Below are 25,757 nucleotides of genomic sequence, written 5' to 3' on the forward strand. Positions count from 1 at the left end.
AAAATACTACATAGGAAATAGCTTTTCAGTCATTGTTTTCATCTAAAATAGTGTTCATAGCTCACACTTTAAGATCATTTTGAGGACCAGTGGTCTAAAACATGATTTTTTTTTTTCTTGGCACAATGCCTTCAATTGATGTTTTCCTGCACCAGCTCCTACATGTACATTTCTTCTTCTTAAAGTAGTGTTTTCCAAAGTGTATCCCTGGGATAAGTAGGACTAGCTTCAGCGTCACTTGGAAACCTATTAGAGCTGTAGATTCATGGGGCCCACCTAAGACCTACTGAATCAAACTCAAGGTGAGGCTTGTACAGCCATTCGTGTTTTAAATAAGCTCTCTCCAAGTGATTCTGGTATATGCTTTCCTCATATAACAAATATGACATTTACAAAGCAGCACTTAATGTGCCATTTTCACATCTCAAACTTTGATTGCTTTACTTCGTGTATTTCTGCATACATCCCTCCATTGTCCACCTGCATTTATTTGAGTTCCTAAGAGGTTCTGAACAAATACATATCTCAAAATGGGGTTCTTCAATGACAAAGAAGGCTAGCTCGCCATCATAAGAAAGATTAAGTCACATATGATCTAATTTTTCTAACCTTGCAATGCCATCCCCAAATGTAAGTTATAACTAGAATATGAGCAAAGATCAAACCAAAGGTAAACAGAATAAGGATGTATCTTCAAGATTTCTATGCTAGCCTAATATCAGTATCTATAAGTATCTACTTAAATCTTTTGAGTATTTCCTTCTAAATCTCATCCTAAATAACAAAGACAATGAAAACATGCCAAATCATGACTGATATTAGTCCCAGAACTGATTCCTACTCATTTGTTCTTTTTTATTTTTCTATATGCTAACTGAATAAAGAAATCTGGAATATCTACCTAAAACTCTTCTATATATTAATACAACTGTTGATGAAATTAGTTCCATGAGGTTTTTTTGACCTAGGCTACCTAAAAATATGTATGCTCATTTGTATACTCGGTGGAAACTTAATTTTCCTCAGCCAAGAATAACAAACTAAGATAAGGAAAGGCAAAAAACTAATTGTCTGGAAGAAGTTTCTTTATGACAGGGAGACAGGAGAAATGAGACAAGTATACTGTGCTATAGGTTCCCTATATGTTTCTTGTGTTCTATTATCCTGTCAATGGAAACTGAGAAGTGGTTAGGGCCTACACTAATTCTAGTTAATGTTCTTAAGCACTATTTCTCAGTTCACAGCACTTAAATTAAAATTAAATGTAAACTCTCAACTTGAATAAAAGGTTTCATCATGCTTCATTAGAATAATGAAGATACATCCCACTGGGTGTTAAAGAATATGTAAAATATTAACCACTGCTAGACCTCAAAGGTTTTCATATTATAAACTCTATTTTCCAACCACCTATATTCATTTATTCTTTAGATGCTTCCTTAGAACAGACATCTAATCCAGAAAACTCAGGCCTGGATTATTATTTTTTTGTTGTTGTATTTTGTTTTATTTTGAGATAGTTTCTCAGGTATCCTAGGCTGGCCTTGAATTCACTATGTAGCAGAGGCTGACTTTGAACTTCTGATTCTTCAGCCTCCACCTTCAGAGTACTGTGAACACAGGCATGGACCACCAAAGCCAGTTTACTTGTTATGTTATTTTCTTTTATTTTTATTTACTTATTTGAGAGCAACAGAGAGAGAAAGAGGCAGAGAGAGAGAGAGAGAGAGAGAGAGAGAGAATGGGCACGCCAGGGCCTCCAGCCACTGCAAACAAACTCCAGACATGTGCGCCCCCTTGTGCATCTGGCTACCATGGGTCCTAGAGAATTGAGCCTTGAACCAGGGTCCTTAGGCTTCACAGGCAAGCACTTAACTGCTAAGCTATCTCTCCAGCCCCTGGATGATTTATTAAAATATACCATTTTTATTTATTTATGAGAGAGTAAGTGTGGATGGGCACTCTGGGGCCTCTAGCCACTGCAAATGAGCTCCAGATACATGTGCCATCATGTGCATTTGGCTTACATGGGTTCTGGGAAATTGAGCCTGGGTCATTAGGCTTCACAGACAATTGCTTTAACTGCTAAACCATACCTACAGCCCTGGATTACTAACAGAACTTTTCCAACTGCTGTCAGTTCATATAGTAGAGATTAATTTTCCTGCTCAAACTCCTCAATGCTTTTCTATTTCCTACTACATTTACATATCAGACATCTCAGCTCTTCCCCCTGGCTTTAGGGTAATGATCTAGTTCTAGTACCGCTTCCTAGTTAGCAGTTCTCCTTCACTAGGATAACTGAAAGTTCTTTGCTATTTTTTAGTGCAAAATTGAATATACGAGAAAAAAAAACCAGACACTGAAATCCCTAACAGGAAAACTTTATTTACAACTGAAGTTAAGGAATGAATGTGTGTGTACATATACACACATACAGGCATACATACATACATACACACAAACACACACACACACTCCTTTTTTGAGACAAAATCTTGCTATATATAACCCTGGCTGGCCTGGAACTTGCTATGCAGACCAGGCTGGCCTCAAACTTGCAGCGATCCTCCTGTCTCTGCCTCCCAAGTGCTGGGATTACAGGTATGAGCCATCATGCCTGGCTGAGTTAAAGAATTTTTTTTTAATTCATGCTGAGCAATAGTAATACTCCAAACTTACAGGTGGGTATTTGATAAGTAATACAAGAGGATGCTGGGAAAGGCTTTGGCATACACAACTATTTGAAGCAGGTTATCAGAACATTTAAACACCATTAGAATCATGTCATCAGAACACTTACATATATCACCTACGTTTACGTTACACCACCTTCATGGACACCTCATCTTCTAACTCCTCACTGGCTATTTGAGTAAATAGCATTCAAGGTTAAACGTTAAGACTGGGGAGTAGAGAAAAAATACAGAAGTGGTAAGCATCACAATATTTCAGAGTCTACATACATGAATACAACATTAAAATTAACTAAGAAACAGTGTTTTAATTTTTTTGTGTGAAACAATATTCAGCAATGTTTAGCGCATGAGAAGACACTGTTTTGGTCCATCCACTCTCTCCAGCTTTTCAAAGTGTTTCCTGGCATTGCGGATGTTGATCAGAGTAGCTGCAGAAGCTAAGGGTGGGGGTGGGGAAACACCCAACAGAGTAAGAAGGGTAGCCAAAAGAATGTCTGACTAGTAAAAACAAATAAACCAAAAAGAGCCAAATCATTCAATGTATGTCACAGAGAACATACAGGAGCAGGAGATCCCAAGTTACCAAGGTTCAATATTTCCGAAGAAGCAGAAGATTTGCTCATATCCTAAACGCAAAATTTCAAAGTTTTGGTTGGGGCTAATAGAATAACACCAAGTATCATGTTACCTTTGAATCTAAAGTAGATAAAGCCAGGAGAACAGAGATATATCAAGTTTATTCCCACAAACTTAAATTATTATGAAACTTATATTCTAATGGTTGTAACAGAAATGCTATTATGATATAGAAATAGCAAAATATTTCTTTCATGCCCATTAACAGAATCATGGGGCTATGGAATATACAGTAATGTATAAAATGGATTAATAGCTTAGAGGTTATATGGGCAAGTCCTTTAAAAATTCATGGATCTAGAATCTCTTTTCTTTAAAACTCCTGGATTTAATAACTTGCATTCTGAAGTTCCCATGAAGAAAAGTAAAATGTTCTAGAGAATAAGTTATTTTCAGCTCCAACATATAAGCCTATTAAATTAAAAGAAAACTTTTCACTACTAGTACTAATAATTAACTAATAAAATATATAACATAAAATTTACCATGCTTACCATTTTTAAATGTATATATAGCTCAGTGGGATTAAGTACTGTCATATTATTGTACAACTATCCCCACTATAGAATAATTTCTAAGTATCCAATAAAATACTATCTCTAGAGCATTTGTTTAAAAATTATGTGACTTTGAAACTATGCCAGCTAAGTTTAAACTTACGAATGGATGGATCAGACATCACGACCATGACATAAGTGTTGGATGTAAATATGTCAATGAAAGCAGCAAAATTAGAGTTCCTCACTTCCATGCTCTGAAAAGAGGCAGCCAGCTTGCTATGGGAGAAAGGAGAAAAATGGTTAAAGGAAATAAAATATTAAAAGAAGCTGTGTGTGCAGTAGTATATGTGACGCGATGTGTATGTGTGGTGTGTGTGCAGATACAACATTCAAGTCCAGAGGAGAACATTGGGTGTTTCTTCCATTTCTTACCTGCTTGTTTCCTTGAGATGGAGTCTCTTCACTGATTCCAGAGCTTTGGCCCCAATGATTCTCAGGTCTCTGCTCCCACAGGACTGGGGTTACAAACATGCATGGCCATATCCAGCTATTTATGTGGGTTCTGGCAACTGAACTCAGCAGTCTCAGACCCCCTTAGGCCTCATTCTTTTTTTTTTCTTTTTTTTCCCGAGGTAGGGTCTCACTCTAGCCCAGGCCGACCTGGAATTCACTATGGAGTCTCAGGGTGGCCTCGAACTCATGGTGATCCTCCTACCTCTGCCTCTCGAGTGCTGGGATTAAAGGTGCGCGCCACCACGCCCGCCTAGGTTGGTTGGTTTTTCGAGGTAGGTTCTCACTCTACCCCAGACTGACCAGGAATTCACTATGTAGTCTCAGAGTGGTCTTGAACTCATGGTGATCCTCCTACCTCTGAGTGCTAGGATTAAAGGCATAGGTAGGCTTATCTATTAAAATATTTTATTTATTGTGTATCCCAGGATGGTTGAGAATGCCTGATCGCCTTCCCTCCAACTCTTCTGCAGTTTGCTTCTGGTGTGTGCCACGATAACTGGCTTAAATTTCTTATTCAAGTAATAGATTTCATAGGAATCTCATAAAATATATTATAAATAATATATAGTTATTATAACTCATAATCACACTTTTTATACTATTAATTGGGCATAAAACTTAGTTTTCTTATTCTACTGCATTTCACGAAATATTGCCTAGGTAGTTAATTTGCACTGATATACTCAAGTCTGAAGTATAATCAGTAGGCATTATAAAATTTTTAGTTCATGGCTTTGTAAACCTAATCTCAAATAATAAAATAATGTCTTGGCCATTTAAAAAAATATATATTTTTTATTTATTTAAAATCAAAGACACAGAGATAGAGAGAATGAATGAAAAAGAATGGGCATGTCAGGGCCTCTAGTCATTGCAAACCTATTCCAGATGCATGCACCATTTTGTGCATCCAGCTTTACATGGGCACTGGGGAATGGAACCCAGGTCATTAGTCTTTGAAGGCAAGCACTTTAACCACTGAGCCATCTCTCTAGTCCCTTATATATCTTTTTATTTCTTTCTCTTATTTTATTGGACTAGCTAAGATTATGAGCACTGTACTGAATAAGAAGGGAGAGAATGGACACCCTTTTCTTATTCCTGACTTTGAGGGAAATGCTTTCTTTTTTCCCCAATTTGTGTAATATTGACCATATGTAGTCTTTTTAAATTTTTTTTAACTTATTTATTTATTTATTTATTTGAGAGCGACAGACACAGAGAGAAAGACAGATAGAGGGAGAGAGAGAGAATGGGCGTGCCAGGGCTTCCAGCCTCTGCAAATGAACTCCAGACACGTGTGCCCCCTTATGCATCTGGCTAACGTGGGACCTGGGGAACCGAGCCTCGAACCGGGGTCCTTAGGCTTCACAGGCAAGTGCTTAACCACTAAGCCATCTCTCCAGCCCCATATGTAGTCTTTATTGTATTGATATGTTGCTTTTATTCCTAATTCCTTCAGGGCCATTATCATGTGTTATGGAACCTTATCAAAACCTTTTTATCCTTAAGTCCACTTATATGCTATATTATATATATTGACTGTCTTTAGAAATTAACCTTGCATCACTGGAAAGAAACCAACTTGGTCATTGTGGTGGTTTGAGTCAGGTGTCCCCCATAAACTTAGGTGTTCTGAATGCTAGGTTCCCAGCTGATGGAGATTTGGGAATTAACACCTCCTGGAGAGAGTATATTGTTGGGGGTGGGCTTGTGGGTGTTATAACCAGTTTCCCCATGCCAATGTTTGGCACACTCTCCTGTTGCTCTGGTCCACCTGATGTTGGCCAGGGTGTGATATCCACCCTCTGCTCATACTATCATTTTTTGCTGCCATCGTGGAGCTTCCCCCTTGAGCCTGTAAGCCAGGATAAACCTCTTTTTCCCACAAGCTGCTCTTGGTTGGGTGATTTCTACCAGCAATGCGAACATGACTGCAACAGTCATGGTGTACATTCTTCTTAATGTGTTCTTCAATACAGTTTGCAAGTATTTTGTTCAACATATTTGTGTATATGTTCATCAGAAAAAAATTGGTTTAGAGTATTCTTTTGCCCAAACCTGCTTTTGGTATCAGGGTGATGCTGGTTTCATAAAACTGGCTTGGTAGCATCCCTTCCCTTTGCATTTTGTGTAACAGGTTGAGAAAGATTGGGGATAGCTCTTTCTTAAAGTTTTGGTACAATTTGGTAGTGAAACCAATTGATTTTGGACTTGTCTTTGGGGGAAGACGTTTAATGACTACCTCAATCTCATTGTATGATACTGGATTGTGGCTTCTTGATTTAATTTAGGTAAGTCCTAAGTCTTTAGGAGTTTATCCATTTTTTTCCAGATTCTCCACATTTTTGGAGTATATTAAAAACAATCCCTAATAATCCCCTAGATTTCCTTCAAATCTGCTGTAGCATCACCATTTGAATCTCTAATTCTATTAATTTGGCTCTTCTCTCTTTAGTTTGGCTAGTGGTTTGTTAATCATGTTTATCCTTACAAACAATCAGTTTTATTTTCTGATTGATTCTACATGCTGTTCTACTCTCCATTTCATTAGCTTATACCTTCATTTTTATTGATTCTTGCAATCTACTGCTTGTTCTTGTTCTTTGAGAGCTGATTTTTCTGATCTGATTTTTAATGTGTACTTTCAATTGTTTTCTCTTCTTGATGAATCATTCTCTATATTACCATGTGTTACAACAATGGTGTGGTCAAAGATTCCCCATGCTGCCTGAGACCAAGGCCAGATGAGTAAGCCAAGCTTCTTTGCTGCTCAAGCTGAGGCAAACTTGAATCATAACTGTACTCTTTTTTTTTTTTTTAATCTGTGTGCCTTTCTTCCTGCCTCACCCTAACCCATATTCCAGCTATGAACAGCAGTAGAACATCCTTCCCTCCTGGTTGCCATGGAAACCCAATGCCTCCTGAAGTTAGGGCCTTTCTATCTAATGCCTCCTAGCACACAGGCTGAGTCACATGGAATAGAATTTCTCACACTCTTCCTTTGGTCTTTGGGTGGCCTCAAACACATGGCAATCCTCCTACCTTTGCCTCCTGATTGCTGGGATTAAAGGCGTGTGCCACCATGCCCGGCTTGTTTCCTTTTGGTTTTTTAAAATTTTTTTATTTTTTGTATTTCTTTATTCTTAATGACAGAGAGAGACAGTATTAGTGTTCCAGGGCCTCCAGCCATTGTAAACAAACTCCAGATGTGTGTGCCACCTGTGCACATGTGCAACTTTGCACACTTGCATCACCTTGTGCATCTGGCTTATGTGGGACCTAGAGAGTCAAACATTGCTCAGGCAAGCACCTTAACCACTAAACCATTTCTCTACCCCAATATTTATTTTTATTACTTTTACACCATGTAATGTCCCTACTTTATCTCTTCTGATGAATTTTGGGTTGAAGTATATACTTCATCAGATATCACAATGGTTTTGCCAGCCTGTTTTTGGTTTCCATTTGCTTGATAGGTTGACCTGTATTCTTTGACTATGTCTGTTTAGAGACTAGAATAGTTTCCTAGCATTTCAGATATTTCATTATTTTTATTTTCCAGTTTTGAAGAATTTTGAATTTATTTAAATTTATTTATTTAAATTCAAAAATCTTCAAAACTGGAAAATAAAAATAATAATAGATGTTATAGTGATTCTTTATATTTTTTTCTTTATTTATTTGAGAGAGAGAGAGAATGGGTACACCAGGGCCTCCAGCCACTGCAAATGAACTCCAAGTGTATACTCCCCATTGTACACCTGGCTTTCATGGGTATTGGAGAATTGAACCTGGATCCTTAGGCTTCACAGGCAAATACCTTAACCACTATGTCATCTTTCCAGCCCTCCAGTTTCATTTTTGTGTTTCTTTGTTGTGTTTTGTGTGTATCTGCTGGCACAGATGTGTCCTCCTGTTTTTACTGTTCCTTTTTCTTATTGTTTTGGTTTATTTTACGTGAGTGAGTCCTACTGAGTTATGTTCAACTTTGGTTTATACTATTTAGGAAAAAAAAAATAATCACAAGAACAGAAACAATGACATGATAGTAATCCTGCTGTAACTAGATAGTAAAAGACATTTATATATTTCACTTCTGCTCCCTCCAGTGTTTGTGAATCAGGAACTAGGGTACTCTTAGAAAAATGTAGTCTATATGTTTTCAGAACTAAAGTTATCAATTAAGAACTAAAAATATCCAGGCGTGGTAGTATATGCCTTTAATTCCAGCACTTGGGAGGCAGAGGTGAATTTGATGCCAGCCTGAGACTACACAGTGAATCCCAGGTCAGCCTGGGCCAGAGTGAGACACCAACTTGAAAAAACAAACAAACAAAAGAAAGCAACTAAAAACAGAAGGGAATGTGTGAAATATGGAAAAATGGGAATGAAGTGAATAAAAGGGAATTTATATGGGCTACAGATATGAGAAATAATAGAGAAAATATAAAATAGGTACAGAAAAGGATCCTTGTAAAAGGATATTCTGGCAAGATATAAAACTAAACTATGAAACAACTGAAATACAAATGTGTACATTTAAAATTAAATGATAAAAGTAAAATGAAACCATGACCATTATAGTATCAGTCAATATTTCTTTCTGTTGGGATGAATGTAGCTTCCTTCACCTCTTTGGGTGTCTCTTGTAGCAGGCTGTATAAATAAAGAGGGGACTGCTAGTCTATAATCCAAGCAAGTTAGATAGGTATATCCTCCCTGCTGAAGGATGTTTTTATGTCAGACTGAACTTTCTGTAGGCACTGCCTGGTCTGAAATGCCATAGCTGTCAGCTAAAACCTATTTTATAGTTTTTCCCCATCACTTTCCATGTGGGGCCTTGAGTGCCAGAAGCTTTCTAAGAAGGCATGGCAGGAGGGCCTACATTTGCGTTGCTGTTCTTTTTGTCTTGCCTATAATCCACCTTTGTCAATGCCCGATACTTCTTACACTTGTATTCTATTCATGATTCTGTGCCAGTTTCAGCACGCTTCTTGTATTACCATATTGTCACTTGCCCAGGCAGTGGCAAGGGTGGTGCTTTCTACTTGTTTTAGGTTAGTCACTCCATGGCTCTGCTCTCATGGAGAATCTCAGGGACTGGTTGCCTCACTGAGCTTTTATGCCAACATCCATGGCAAGTGCTGCTCTGGTAGGCTGTCTATCCATTATGTACCCAGCTTCTTCTAGTGTGTCCAGAGCCTGCTCAGTGTGTTTCCTGATGGCTGTTACTATCATACCCAGGCCCAGGAGGAGACAGCTCCTCCCTAGTGATTACCACTGACTCCAGTCTGGGGAGGACAGTGTAGTACATCTAGGCATCAGTTGGTGGCTGGCTACTTTTTTGCCATTTTTCCTGCAGAGGATTTTTTAAATTATTTCAAATTTTTAATATTTCCATACATGTATGCAGTATTTTTAAATCTCACCCCCCCATTTACCATCTCTCTTTTTCCTTCCTTTCTCTCTAAAACCCTTCTTCTTCCCAATAGATACCCATCCTATTTCCATGCCTTGTCTATTTCTTTTTTGACCCACTGATTTAAACTGGGGTCTCTTACTTAATCATAGGTAGAAGGTATTTACTGGAGAGTGGGCAAACTTCTAGTGGTTATACCCCTAAGAGGCATGACTTCTCTCTGAACAAGCGCCAGTTTTACTATTTGCTCTGGGAGGTGTAGGGTCTCACACAACCATCCCTCTTCTGTGATGAAATACTGACAGGCTCAATCATGTGTAGAAAATCACATCTGCTGTAAGTCCATGAGTGTAGCGAACTTGTCATATCCAGAAGACCACATTTGTGGTAGATATTTTAGAATTCTTTGCTCTGCATCACTCTTTTTTTTTTATCGTTCTTTGTTGTCTCACCACACCCTGTGTGTTATTCTACTTTTTCTGTCTTAGTGATAGCATCTATTCTTTTCTATCCTACCCTTTCCTTTACCACATCACAAACTCTACCTCCTTCCTTTCCAAATGATCTTGGATGTTCTATGTTTTGTTTTGTTTTTTTCTTCCCACATGGTATTAACATTTGGAAAGCACACTCCTCTTGAATGCTAAACATGCTTCTGCACCAGTTAAGTTTGCATAAATGACAGATCTGTATTCTCATTTGTTTAAAATTTCTAGATTTACTAACATGCTCTCTCTGCAATTCTTATGAAGCACACTACTCTAAATGTCAAATTACTTTTCAGCTTCAAAAGTATAAGCATACTGAGTTTGCATTAAAGGATACTAACCTACACTTCAGTCAACTACAGACTCCCTAAGAGTTTAACTTTCTTTTTCATTAAAGCAACTATTGTGATCATAGATGTACAGACAACTATAGTTACTTCTTTAACTGTAGTTACCTTAACTTCTCCAAAGTGATTGAAAAAATTTCCCAGAAATTCATAGAGCACATATATAAGATCTCTTACCTGCAGCTCAGCTTGAACTGTTTAATAATGTTGCTGATTTTCTCAAATCTATGGGCATCACGCTGTTCTTTACACTGATAATGAGAAATCACCTGAGAAGGAGAACATTGTCCTTTGAATTTACACAAAATACTTTTATCACTCTGTTACTAATTAAAACAGACATCTATCACTTTTTTGGTCACCTTGGTTTTGGCCAAGATGATGGCCCCTCAAATGGCAGGCTTATCACCTGACTTACTGTTTCTTCTCCTGTGACCCATATCCCTGTCAACATTGTTTGTTATTTCACCATTCATCTGGATTATCTATCCAGTATCATTTAGTTGTAGAATTGTTTATGTATTCTCTACAGGCGATCATTAATAAGGGTATGATTTCTGCATTTACAATAGTGAGTAAGCAGTTAACAGGAGAAACCACATTTCAGACTTTCCCAGGCTCTGATACTCTTATAATGCTAAGCAGTAGCAGTGAGCCATAATCTACATGTGAGCCACAAGATTACAAGGATAACCAACTGCTAGTTCTCACTGTACTCACACTACTGAGATAAGATTCTTGATAGTTTAAGTGTATTAAATGCTTTTCTAACTTATAATGGGTTTATCAGGATATAACTCCATCCTAAGTCATATAACGTGACTACTCTGGTTCACTAGTGTTCTTTCTCAATAACATCAATCAGTAAAGGTTCACCTCACTCACTACAGTATTTCACAAGATGGTCTTTCATTTAAATTAGTATAAATCAAAACCAAAAAGACTAGAGAGATGGCTCAGTGGTTAAAGGTGCTTGCTTGCAAATCCTGCCAGCCTACGTTTGATTTCCCAGTGCCCATGTAAAGTCAGATGCACAAAGTGGTGCATGTGTCGATAGTTCATTTGCAGCAGCAGGAGGCACTTTTGTGCACATACTCTCTTAAATAAATATTTTAAAAGGAAAAGATTTTCCAATTTTAATAAAACTAAGTACCCTAAAGGCTAACGATAAGATGCAAAATTTCTATTAGCAGAAAAATAGTATCACTTAATCAGAGGAAAATTCACAGGAAAATGTCTTGAAACAAGGAGAAACATTTGAAATACAATCCTTATCCCAATAACAGAACAGGTATATCTTGCTTTACTTAACGTCCTTCAGTAAAAACTGTCAATCATATTTCAACCTGCTCTTCAAGAGGAAGAAAAACTGTTATGAATAGGGAGCTTATATTAGGCTATCTCTCCATGATCATGTGCAAGAAATGTGGCAGAGGAATACTGCTGAAGCAGGATTTTGTTATGTCACTTACATCAAGACAGACAGAATAGCTTAGTTCCTTTTTGCTACTTACCGCAGCTTGAAAAAAAAAAAAAAGGACTGAATAGTAATTCTAAACAAGTAACCCATGCCAGTGGGTTAACATAGAAAAATACTACTTAGAACTGCCCTCAGCTGTACTAGCTAGAGGTAACATTGGCTCCCAAATATGTCTATGGTTACAGTGTTTCCATGAAGGGAGGGGTAAAATTATACTTTAGATTATCTGTCCTCTGTTTCCATACTAGCAGAAGAGCCAATGTTTAATTGTGTGTCAATTAAATGTCATGGTTTGTGCTGAGTGCTCAATAAAAACTTGTCCCATTTTATTTTGTATGATCAACCTATGATATAAATATTATCTGTTTTTATAGATGGAAGAAAAACTCAGAAAGATGAAGAAATATATATAAATCATTCAGCATTGATAAAGTTCAGAAACTAATTTTTTACAAAGATTTTTATTTATATATTTGCAAGCAGAGGGAGATAGAAGGGAGACAGACAGACAGAATGGGTGCACCAGGGCCTCCAGCTACTGCAAACAAACTCCAGACAGGGCCTCCAGCTACTGCAAACAAACTCAAAACACATGTACCACTTTGTGCATATGGCTTTATGTGGGTACTAGGTTACTGAACTCTGGTTGTTAGACTTTGTAGGCAAGCGCCTTAACCTCTAAGCCATCTCTCCAGCCCCAGAAACTAATTTTTGACTGGGAGTGGCTTTTAGAGTTATATTGATTAAAATTGGACAATATGTACCCTGACACCTCAAATTAGTTTTTGATCACTGCTATATGAAAATTTATTTATACATGTAATATGGGGTTTTGCACCTCCAAGTCACAGTTTACATATAACAGGCTCTAGTATATTTGCCAAGTTCAATTTATAAGAATAGTAAAGTACCAACATGCCTCTACTTCTCCATATGAACTCTTTCATATGTCATCGAGTTGGTCATTATATCTTCTCTCTATCAAAAGTTTTCAACTCAGTATTTTTCTTTTTCTTTTTTCTTTTTGACTTTTCAAGGTAGGGTTTCACCATAGCCCAGGCTGACATGGAATTCACTATATAGTCTCAGAGTGGCCTCGAACTCATGGCAATCTTCCTACCTCTACCTCCCAGATGCTGGGATTAAAGGTGTGTACCACCACGCCTGGCTCACTAAGTAATTTTGAGAAAAGGGTAGGAAGAATTTTCTTCAAGGGAAAATACCCTGTATTTCATAGAGTCAATAGGTAATAGGTATCCTTTATATTAAAAAAAAATAGTTATCTAGACCCAGCTATAGCACTCCTAGGCATATATCCAAAGGAATCATCTCATTTCCTTAGAAGTATGTGCTCAACCATGTTTATTACTGCTCAATTTATAATAGCTGGGAAATGGAACCAGCCTAGATGTCCCTCAACTGATGAGTGGATAATGAAGATGTGGCACATTTATACAATGGAGTTCTACTCAGCGGTAAAGAAAAATGAAGTTATGAATTTTTCAGAAAAATGGATGGACCTGGAAAGGATTATACTAAGTGAGGTAACCCAGGCCCAGAAAGCCAAGTGCCACATGTTCTCTCTCATATGTGGATCCTAGCTACAGATGATTGGGCTTCTGCATGAGAATGAAAATACTTAGTAGCAGAGGCCAGTAAGTTAAAAAGCAGACATAAAGGGAAGAGAAAGGAAGGGAGGAGGGTACTTAATAGGTTGATATTGTATATATGTAATTGCAATGATTGTGATGGGGAGGTAATATGATGGAGAATGGAATTTCAAAGGGGAAAGTGTGAGGGGAGGGAGGGAATTAACATGGGATTTTTTTTATAATCATGGAAAATGCTAATAGAAATTTAAAAAAATTAAAAAAAACAAATGAAAAATAAATAAAATAGTTATCTAAACTTTCTTAGTAAGACATGTCCATAAAAATCTAAGTTTAAAAAATTTCTTAGATTATTTTATTTGAGCAAGTAGTAATAAAATAAGAGTTAAAAAAAACTTTCTGGAAATCTGCCAGTATGTCCTTTAGAAATCACTGGCTATGGACTTAGGAGATGGCTCAGTAAAAGCATCTGTCTGCAAAGCCTGTCATCCGAGGCCCAATTTCCCAGCACATACATAAAGTCTGATGCAAAAAACATCCCAGGCATCTGTTCATTCATTTGTAGCAGCAAGAGACCTGCCCTCTCCCAATTCATGCATGCAAATAAATAAATAAAAATACTTCAAAAAGAATAAATCATTGGCTAGTATAACCAGAAAACTTCTTTGTGCTGTACAAGTCCAAAGAAAATTCTAAGTTTTACTAATTACTAAAATACCACACACCAAAGGATTCCTTCCAGACCACATGATGAAAATACTGCTTTATAAATATGAATTGATAAATGATAAATGGGAAAAGACTATTCCTGAATGAATATAGAAACACAATATTCCCTGTTGCTGAATAGAAAGTACAGTTTGAAATGTATCTGTATAGCAGAAAGTCCTTACCAGAAAAGTCGCTCTCTCAAACAGAAGTACTTCATCAGCCTCAATAATTTCAGCAAAATTTCTTAGATTCATTTCCAGCTGTTGAACATTGGGAATCAGCTGATAAACAATGCTAGACCAAGCCTAACAGAACAGAAACACAGTGTAATATTACAAACATGTAGCCAGTTCCACATTTCTGAAATGAGTTAAGTACCCTATAATATACACAGACAGCAAAATATAGTGATAATTGAGTCTCAAACAAATACTGACATTAAAATATAACAAAAACAAAATGAGAAAGTTCAAACACTTGAGAAATGCTGGAGAAACTTCTTCCCATTGATAATTACAGGTAATTTAATGCCATCATGATGCCTTGGGGAAAAAAAGTTGCAAAATATGATCTATTGTGCTAAAAATTTTCTAATCCAGACATACAACCAATATTTAAAACTGCACACTGCTTAAAAAATTAGAACCTAATAATGCTATATTTAGCATACACCAAGAATCAATTTTGTTAAAATATCAGAGCCACATGGACAAATGGCCCCTCCCCTCAATGGTATTACATACCATTATAAGAGAAACTTAGTGGCGTCACTGAAAGGTATGTTGACATCTGTAAAAATTATTGATCCAATTGAATTTTAAAAGGTCCACGGTGTGACTGTCTAAAACTGGCTTCATCCAGAGGAGCGTGACTAATTTAAGCAGATGGAATTAGCCACTTCCTCCCTCTATTCTCTTCAGGCTCTTGCATTTGTATTTCTGTTATAATACTTTCTTCTCTCTCACTCCAACTTGTCTGGTTAGGTGTACTTTGTTCTTCTCTCCCTTATTAGAGGGCAGGAACCTGATCTTAGTCATTTGGGTATGTGACTGCATCCAAAAGATGGGTAATGAATGCTTGTTGAATAAGACTTAATATAAAATTTTAAGTCCGTTCTATGCAACATTGATATAAGAGATAGTAGTGCCATGTCTCTGTTCCAATTAGTTTTATTACTTAGGCATAGGAGTTCAGGTTCCAAAGTCCCAGGTCGGTGTTAATGTCACTGCTGAATTTACCTTGGAGAAGGCACCAAAGCTAACCACAGCAGAGACATTGTCACTCACAGCAGTGTTGTGATTAGCCAATTGTCTTTGGTCGTGTTATGTATTGCCATCCTTCACACCGCAGTTGGTTCTTATCAGTGCGTCATGTCCATCCTTATTCACGGTTACCTGTTCTATGGGAATAAGGCTTTGAGAGAAATTCGGCCCATATTAATCTAGAACAGTACTTCCTAGACAGGTATCTCAAAATGATGTTATTAGCGTGAGGCTGAGTCAACATAATATTGAGGGGAAAATGAATTAGTTTTTTTTTTTTTTAAATCAATGGCTATTTTTTTTTTTTAATCCAATGCTTTTTCTCCTTGGCATGTCAGGTTTCTGTGCTTCTGGTTGTAGATACTTGTCAGATGCAGCTGATACTGAAGCTCTAGGTACCAGTGACAGAGAAGGACACTTTGCAACCCAGAGGCAGGATTGTTAATGAATACTAGAAGTAGCCTAAAGGAAAGGTCTGACCGTAGTAGGACACAAAAGGAGCCAGTCCTTAAATCACTAGGTCAGAAGGAAAAAAGAAAGAGCAGGAACCTGTGTGCCAATAAGGTAACTTAAGCTCCATCCATTCAAAACTAAACTGTAAGCATTAATTCCAGCAGTGGTAATAATCCTTAGGCTGAATGCTGGGTTCCAATTTGGTATGATAGTTGCAGTTATGATGTAGTCTAAGCACAATATATCTCATTCAACTTTCTCCCATTTCTCCACTAAATATGTTTTTTCCATTGAAACCCAAACTGAGGCTGACTAGTTTCTATCATTAGCATGTAGAAGTACCTTAGTATTAGAAAAAAAAAACCCTGCATACAAGACTTGGAATACAACGGGTCAGAACAGATGATAGGACGTAAAATTTTGCTATTACAAAGAATAGTGGCAAATCAATCATAAGCAAACTGGAAAAATTCTGTGTAACTTGGCAATAGTATCAACCCAATCAAGGTTAAAACCAAAATCTCTCAACGTTAAGTTTGATGTTCTTCAAACAATGTGTTATAGATTATTTCTTTTTTAGTACAACAAATCTACATGGCTACATAGTAGTTTAAAATCTTTTAGTTTTGTTAGTACCGTTCTAGCTTTTTCTCATGCTTTTAAACTAGGGAACTTAGGAAATATACACACCTTGTAAAGAGTTTCATCCCAGATAGATGTTCGGAAACAAGAACATTCTAATGGACGAGACAAACGCCTCAGGTCTTCTTCTCGTTCTTTAAAAATCTGAAAAGTCCAATGTACTGATCAGTATACAACAGCTCTCCAGCTCTCTTCCTTCAGCTCAAAATCTAAGATGTAAATTTTTAGCATACACTAATCAGGAGCTTTTCCTCTTTTTCTAGGGGAATTTTGAGTATATATATATTATTTCTCAAACAAGGATGACAGAAATTGTTTCAAGTCAGGTATGAAAGTGTCAATGGCTGCTAGAATTCTTCAGGCTTGTCTTGCTTATGCTGAATGTTCAAATAGAACATCACAATGGAAAATAAAATCTATCCTACAGAAGGATGAGGTTTTGGGGGGATGGGGTTATTCGAGCCAAGGTCTCACTCTACCAGGCTGGCCTCAAACTCACAGTGATCTTTCTATCTTACCCTCCCAAGTTGTGGGATTTAAAGTAGAAGCAACCATGCCAAGATAATATACAGAAATCTTAATGAAAGATACCTAACACTTCAAACAACCAAATCCGGGTCATTGTAAGATAGTTATATGTATATGACAATGTTTTTAGCTCCCTAATGCAATAAAAATGCTATAACCTATATCTATATATTTCACAATGGAGATATAACCCATGCATATACCCAAATACTTAGCCAGCTTGTATGCTCCTATGTATTCGTTCCCACATGTACACAGAAAAAAAAATCTATATAAACTATGTACACACAGGTTTTCCCTATGTGGATGGACTTGTAGTATGCATGTACACACTATAGTGGTTACTTTTATGTGTCATCTTGGCTTGACCAAAGTACTCTGACATCTGAATGTCAGAAGAAGAGATTAACATTTAGATAAACAGACTGAGTAAGGCAAACGGGGCTTCAAACAATCAAATCCCTTAGAGAAAAAAAGATGAACATACCGAAGAAAAAAGAATTCTACCTTTACTCTGCCTCTTTATTTCAAGAGGAACATCAAAGTTTTATAGGTTTCTAGTTTGTCGCCTGGCCTAAAAATTTCTACCCTCCAGCATTTGTTGAACCATTTGCTTACAACAACTCAGTCTCAACCTCTGTCTCTGTGCCTCTATCCCTGTTTACCTTCACATTCTGTGGGTTTTCTTACTCTGACCTGTAATTAAGATTTTGATACTGAAAGTGGGTTCCAAAGGAGACTCTTATTGATGAGTTTTCTGAATTTGATGTGGTATTTCTGGAATTAGTTTTCTAATCTGATTAGAATTAAAAATGCCAAGGACTCTACTTCTAGTAGTCATAAGAACATGCACAATCTATCGTGTGGTATGGTAACACAGATACTGATAGCTCCTAATCCAATATTTATAATAGACAAGGTTCTGGGCAGTAACATATGTTACTGAATATTCTTGTAAAAATGATGAGTATAATAAGATTTGCTAGCTGACCCTAACTGTGCTGTACAAAGTAGAGAAAGAAAGTTATGAGCATAGATTTGATTCCCCTGGTCAATTATATAAATGACCTGAAAGTTGCTATATTTTCCCTGAAAGAAATTCTTACCTACTACAGCCACAGATCTGAGATTGCTGAAGACCAAACTTGGAATCGTATCCTGTGAGTATATAAATTACAATGCAAATTGAATTTACAACTTCACTGGGCATCTGCTTTTAAAGCATGAGCACTGACTTTTAAAGCATGGGACAGGATTCTGGATATTGGAACTAGGGTCCTATGAGAAGGGGAAGATCTTTATGAAGCTAGACACACTGACTTCCCAAACTCTTAATGCTTTGCCAGAAGCAGCAGCCACTTCATCCTTATCTAAGAATAACCCTACTTTTCCCGAGGAAACCATAATGACTTTCTCTGAGGTAGCTACAAGACAGTTCTGATTCACCTCCACCATTCCTTTTTGCTTCTAAACCTATAACCAGACTTGTGTTAGCAGACTCCTAAAAAAGTGTGAGCCATAGGCACATTTTCTATACTCTAAGAGAAGTATGTGATTTTTCCAGTTTAAGTAGCTCAAACTCCGGGGAATAAATGTGGGAATGGGTATCAAGGGTATAGGATAATGGTAGAAGAAACATAACATTGCATCAAGCAAAAATTACTGATATGGAACCATTAAGCAGAGATTTGCTATGAATGTTGCAGCTCAAGAGCTAATAAAGGATTATACTTGTTTAGTTCTTTGCTGAGACATGAACCAAAAGTTGGCCTAAATACTAAAATGTTGGACCTGCACTGGTCTGCTGCTAGCCAGGAAGGGCTCTAAAGGCTTACAGAGCTTGGAATGTTTAAGAGGATTTGTCATTTAACATCTATTCTGGTCCAGCCATTGTGGAAATCAGTGTGGAGGTTCCTAAAACAGCTAAAGATTGATCTACCATATGACCCAGCTATAGCACTCTTAGGCATATATCCTAAGGACTCATCTCATTTCCTTAGAAGTACGTGCTCAACCATGTTTATTGCTACTCAATTTACAATAGCTGGGAAATGGAACCACCCTAGATGTCCCTCAACTGATGAGTGGATAATGAAGATGTGGTACATTTATACAATGGAGTTCTACTCAATGGTAAAGAAAAATGAAGTTATGAAATTTGCAGAAAAATGGATGGATCTGGAAAGGATTATAATAACTGAGGTAACCCAGGCCCAGAAAGCCAAGCACCACACGTTCTCTCTCATATGTGGATCCTAGCTACAGATGATTGGGCTTCTGCATAAGAAGGAAAAAAAACTCAGTAGCAGAGGCCAGTAAGTTAAAAAGGAGATTTAAAGGGAAGAGAAAGGAGGGAGGAGCGTACTTAATAGGTTGGTATTGTATATATGTAAGTAGAAGAATAGATTAATGGGGGTGAAAAGGCCCAAAGTGAGGTCAAGAGAAGAGATTGAGTAAAGGAAAGATGGAGGGAGGGCTAATCAAAATCTAAGAGGATGCAAATAAATCATATGGAATCCTCCAGTTTTGGACAATGGAAAACTCAGGAGCCATAGATCGCTGTTAGAAAATTTTCAGCGCCAGGGATGGGATACCTCCAGTGAGTTGTTGGTCAGGGAGGTCCCTGAAGCCTCCAAAACATTATAGGCCATTGCTGAGGCCCTTGGTTTCCCACCAGGAATAGAAGGTAAGACCCTATTGCTGAAGACTCCACATACTTGGGCTGCAAGGCCCCTGAGAAATCCCGCTGGAACTGAGCTGATAACCTCCACGTAGACCAGCTGACAGAAAGCTGGAAGAAGCCATTCTACATCTAGTTCAATGGTAGAAAGAGATACCACCAGTGAAGATACTCAACAGTGGACACTGCAAGCCTTATAACTGGCCAGCCAGGCCAAATGAGCCAATGGGTACAATAGTGGCAGGTCTGTCATGGTGGAAACCAACTGCCCTTCAATTGGACTGGAGGTCCGATCCATGGGGGGGGGGATATATCCCTGATACTTAAAACAGGGGTAGTTATGAGCCCTAGGGGTGTAACATCTGCTGATGTCTGGAAAAATGTATATATTATGCTTATCAAACTGCCCAGTAAGCACTTCTCTTAATATTTATAGCCTTATATTAACGCTATTCTCAGTTTGGATAGAGAATCTTCTCTTTTCAGGTGGAAGTGACCTTGGGATGACTCAGAAGGTATCATAGTGCTGGAAAGAAGTGACTGGAGTACTGACTAACATCTCAATCACACCTTCCAAGGCTCAGGGTCTAATTCGGAAGAGGTGGCGGAAAGAATTTAAGAGCCAAAGGAAGGGTAGTATGCCTTACAACATGCTCCCTCCAGACATAAAATGGCCTGGATATCCATGACCTCATAGTGCCTGACACTACCTATACAAGACCATCATAAGAGGAGGAAAAGATCATGACATCAAAATAAAAGAGAGACTGATTGAGCTGGGGAGGGGATATGATGGAGAATGGAATTTCAAAGGGGAAAGTGTGGGGGGAGGAGAGAGAGGGTATTACCATGGGATATTTTTTATAATCATGGAAAATGTTAATAAAAATTGAGAAAAAAAGATCTATTCATCAAAATTGAGCGGTTCTGGGAAACAAGCCTTTCAGCCTGACCATGAGAAATAAGCGTGTAAGAGGAGCCCTAACTTCCCTTCCCTTCCCTTCCTAGCTGTCTGATCACTCATCTCTCTAGGTAAAAACTTACAGTTGTAATTTTTACCATCGAATTGAGAAACCCATATGCTAGTAAGTGGATCTTGGAGTAGCAACAGCAATGTGGTGGTACTTAATCACCAAACACACTATAGCCCAGGCTGACCTAGAATTCACTATGTAATCTCAAGGGTGGCTTTGAACTCATGATAATCCTCCTACCTCTGTCTCCTGAGTGCTGGGATTAAAGGCGTGACCCACCATGCAATTATCTTTTAATGCACAGCAGAGTCAAAACACCAACATAATAGCCTGACTAGGGAATAACTAGTTCTCATGATGGTCCTAGAAATGAAACAGATGGGATGTTTATGACATAACTGGCCAAATAAGTGAAAGAATTGAGGTCAAGTGATAACAATCTATCATGACTTTTAAAAAGAAGAGCCTCTCAATCAACAAGTAGGCTTGTGCAATTTTATTAGATATAGAGCCCCTTGAATAGAGAAGAGGCTGGGTCAACTTAAGGAATAACCATGATGTATCATTAATCTTTTATACTATTAATTCCCTCCCTACCTCCCCTAAATGGACCTATGGCCTCTTACCAATATGACTATGCACTGTGGAAAAAAAGGAAATTATTAAATTTTCTGGTGACTACTAGACACTGGCTCTGAACTGACACTAATTTCAAGAGACCCAATACTGTGGTCTACCTGTTGGAATGGGGCCTTAATGTAAGTTAAGCAGACAATGGAGTTTCAGTTCATGTCTGTTTCATAGTAGGCCCAGTCCCCAAAGCTATGTTGTGGCTATTTTCTCAACTATGGAATGCATAATTGAGTCAAGTATACTTAGCAACTGGTAGGTGCTCCACATTGCCTCCCTTATTTGTGGAGTGAGGACTATTATGGTAGGCAAAGCCAAGTGAAAGCACTGGAATTGCTTCTACCTGGGAAAACAGTAAAGCAAAAGTAACAGTGAATTCCTAAAGGGATTTTAGAGATTAATGCCACCATCAAAACTTGAAAGATGCAGACATAGTGATTGCCATCACATCCCCATTCTACAGAATGACTGCTTAGCTTCTATAGAAAATATATAGCTCTTAAGATAGTGGGATATGACATGCTTACTCAGATGATTACAATTACAGCTGCTGCAATAGATATGGTTTGAATGCTTAAGCAAACTAACATATCCCCTGGTACCTATATGCAACTATTTTTCTGACAAATGCCTTTTCTACACCCATATCTATAAAGCCACCAAATATAGATTAACATCAGGTGATAAGGCCAGCAAAAAAAAAAAAAAAATCTTCACTGACCTACCTCCAGGAGAGTCCAATCTTCTAATCTTATAAATTTGTTTGCAGGGATCATGACTACCTTTCCCTTTTGTAAGATATTACACTGCTTTATTAATTACATTGAGGACATTGCACCAATTGGACCAAGTGAGCCAAAAGTAGCTACTCAAGAACTGCTGGAAAGACATCTATAAGTCAGAGGGCAGAAAATAAATCTGACAAAAATCCATGGATGGAGTTCTATGTCAGTAAAATTTCTAGAGGTCCAATGATATGGAGCATGTAGAGCTCTTTTTTGTCAGGGGAAGTTGATGCATCTGGCTTACTGTACTACCAAGAAAGAGGCACAACATCTGGTGGGCCTCTTTGGATTTTTGGTTGCAACCTAATGCCCTCTATCTTTAAAAAATACTAATATATCTTTTTTTTTTTTTTTTTTTTTTGGTTTTGCAAGGTAGGGTCTCACTCTGGCTCAGGCTGACCTGGAATTCACTATGTAGTCTCAGGGTGGCCTCGAACTCACGGCGATCCTCCTACCTTTGCCTCCCGAGTGCTGGGATTAAAGGCGTGCACCACCACGCCCAGCTTAAAAAATACTAATATATCTTTAAGGACATTTATATGAGTGTTTAGAAAACTGTAATGTAAATAACAAGTGGCTGAAACATCTACAAGAAATTCATGTGTTAGAATGCTCTAGGTTTTTCTATTAAATTTTGGCTAAGGAATGAAATGCTTTTTATTGTGGTGCTGGGAATTTAACCCAGTGCCACATATATACTAGGCACTCTACCACGTATCCACATTCTTAGCCCTTGAATTGATTTTTCCCCTTTTTGAAATTTGAGTGTTAATTTGTTCTTGACAATTTCATACATATAATTTGATCATGTTAGACTCCCATAATATTCCCTTATCACCCTCCAGTTCCTGCCGAATCTTTTCTTCTTTCCCCATGATAGTGGATACACTGCCGAAAGGAATGACTCCTTTTCCCACAGCAGATTTTTAAGATAACTTAGAAAAAATAGTAACAAAGTTTTCCAAAACTCAAGAAGACCCACACTATACACATAATTTCCTGAGGTGTGACAAGGAGCTAAAAAGACTGCTAGATACTCAAAAGTAATATTCTGAGTCAAATACAGAACACTGGCAAGTGATATTTAAAAGCCAGTAAATCTACACACATCAAAATACTAAACAGTAGAGGTAATCATGTAACTGTTTTCATGTAAGAAAGTAATCTTTATTAAAGCTATTACCAAAAATTCCTATAGTCTGAAGATCTCTTTAGTCTCCCATCCAAGTTAAGAACTGTATTCTTCCATACAACCAGTATATTCTAAAGTTACTTGCCATTCCTTAGTGCTACCCTAGGAAATACAGAGGCTCTTCTCTTTCATCTTATATATTAATATCTATTACTCTTTTTCATATTGAACAAAGTGAAGCTAGACTATGTCTGTGACTTGCCAGTCCCAGAATCTCAGAGGTAAGTAGGAGTATACCCATTCTACTGGATCTTTTCTGTTGTGAGCACATGATTCATCTCTGGGCTGTTCTGGGTTATAGGTAGTTATCTGTATTTGTTTTTTTTTAAGGTGGGGAGGAGATAAACATTTATATTTCCTACTCCATCATCATTATCTCTGAATCAAATCTGTATTGCTTCATTCATGTAAGAAAAGAACAATGTACCATATTAGTGCAATTGTGAAGGATCCTGCATAATGCTTGACCCAGTATGGTTGGTTGGCACTTGAACTGGTGTATGTAGCAGATTTTGTAAATTAATCCAGAGACAGTAGCAACCTTTCCTCATTTTAGTCCTGTGGGTCTTCTAAACTTAACAGTAATACATGAGAAGCAAACTATTTGAAAGATAAAAGTTATTTAGTGATGCCATGTGATTAGCTTCTTACCTAGTTCTGGAAATTACTTATCAAATGAATGCTGCTCCCTTATCATGGAACATATTATTATTTTATTTTACTTCGTTTTTTTGGGTTGAAATCTCACCAAGTTTCCCAGGTTGTTCTCAAACTCATGGGCACAAATAATTCTTCTGCCTCAGCGCCCCCACCCCCAAAGGCATAAGCCACCAGGCCAAACTAAAGATTTTGTTTGTAAAAAATGATGGAAATTTGAGCTGGAGAGATGGCTTAGAGGTTAAGGCACTTACATACAAAGCCAAAGCACCCAGGTTTGACTCCCCAGGACCCATGTAAAGCAGATGCACAAGGGGGCACATGCATATGGAGTCCGTTGGCAGTGCTGGAGACCCTGGCATGCCCATTCTCCCCTTCTCTACCTGCCCTCCCTCTCAAACCAATAAGTAAAAATAAGGGCTGGAAAGATGGCTTAGTGGTTAAGCGCTTACCTGTGAAGCCTAAGGAACCCAGTTTGAGGCTCGATTCCCCAGGAACCACGTTAGCCAGATGCACAAGGGGACGCATGCGTCTGGAGTTTGTTTGCAGTAGCTGGAGACCCTGGCGCGCCCATTCTCTCTCTCTATCTGCCTCTTCCTCTCTCTGTCTGTCATTGTCAAATAAATAAATAAATAGAAATAAACAAAAAATATGTAAAAATAAAATATCTTTTAATTTTTTTAAATTTTTTGTTGTTTATTTTTATTTGAAAGTGACAGACAGAGAGGGAGAGGGAGAGGGAGAGGGAGAGAGAGAGAGAGAGAGAGAGAGAGAGAGAGGGAGAGGGAGAGGGAGAGGGAGAGGGAGAGGGAGAGGGAGAGGGAGAGAGAGAGAGAGGGAGAGGGAGAGAGAGAGAAAGAGAATGGATACAGCAGGGCCTCCAGCTACTGCAAACGAACTCCAGACGCGTGCGCCCTCTTGTGCATCTGCCTAACGTGGGTCCTGAAAAATCGAGCCTCGAGCCGGAGTCCTTAGGCTTCACAGGCTTAAACACTAAGCCATTTCTCCAGCCTGAAATAAAATATTTTTAAATGATGGAATTTCAATTTGGTAGCTTATTCTGGCTCATTTTTCCTGAAAAGCATAATGCTGCAAATTTACCTATATATCTATGAAAAACTGCAAAGCATGCTAACCATTTGAGGCAGTACCATTTATGTTTCTTACCAGGTCTCGTTGATCCTCCTGCACCAAATCCATTTTGTGTACCAAGCAAAAGATTTTAGCATCTGGAGAATTCTGTAGAATAGCCTCCAAGCATGACTGATAATAGTGCATGTCCTTTTCAAGCTCACGGCTCTCCACATCAAAGACATAAATCAGAACCTCCACATTTTGAAAGATGTTGTCACGTTGACTAGTGAAATAATTTTCCATGAAGGTATCTTGGCTGGTAGGAAAAAAAATCTAGGTATTAAGCAGCTCTTCTACCTCTTCATCTAATTAACTCCTGCTTCTTTCTTTAGATTTCAATTCAGTCCATATTTACTGGTAGAAACTACCTCTACATCCCTTACTTGTAACAACTCACTCACTCTAGGCTCTTTT

At 37.9% G+C, this 25,757-nt stretch overlaps 1 protein-coding gene across 3 annotated transcripts in view; it reads right to left on the reverse strand.

Annotated features, from left to right (window-relative positions):
• Nucleotides 1–2,598: 2,598 nt before the first annotated feature.
• Rragb (Ras related GTP binding B) overlaps nt 2,599–25,757 on the reverse strand; it is a 37,799-nt gene continuing 14,640 nt past the window's right edge. For all 3 annotated transcript variants that reach the window (XM_045141097.1, XM_004670048.2, XM_004670047.2), the window contains 6 exons: nt 25,377–25,599; nt 16,812–16,907; nt 14,589–14,711; nt 10,783–10,874; nt 3,996–4,111; nt 2,599–3,136 (listed from right to left, as the gene is read on the reverse strand). In XM_045141097.1, the coding sequence (XP_044997032.1) occupies nt 3,039–3,136; nt 3,996–4,111; nt 10,783–10,874; nt 14,589–14,711; nt 16,812–16,907; nt 25,377–25,599 (748 nt within the window). In that variant the 3' untranslated portion in view covers nt 2,599–3,038. The remainder of the gene's footprint in view (nt 3,137–3,995; nt 4,112–10,782; nt 10,875–14,588; nt 14,712–16,811; nt 16,908–25,376; nt 25,600–25,757) is intronic.

Source organism: Jaculus jaculus, chromosome X, assembly GCF_020740685.1.
Source record: "Jaculus jaculus isolate mJacJac1 chromosome X, mJacJac1.mat.Y.cur, whole genome shotgun sequence".
NCBI classification, from domain to species: Eukaryota; Metazoa; Chordata; class Mammalia; order Rodentia; family Dipodidae; genus Jaculus; species Jaculus jaculus.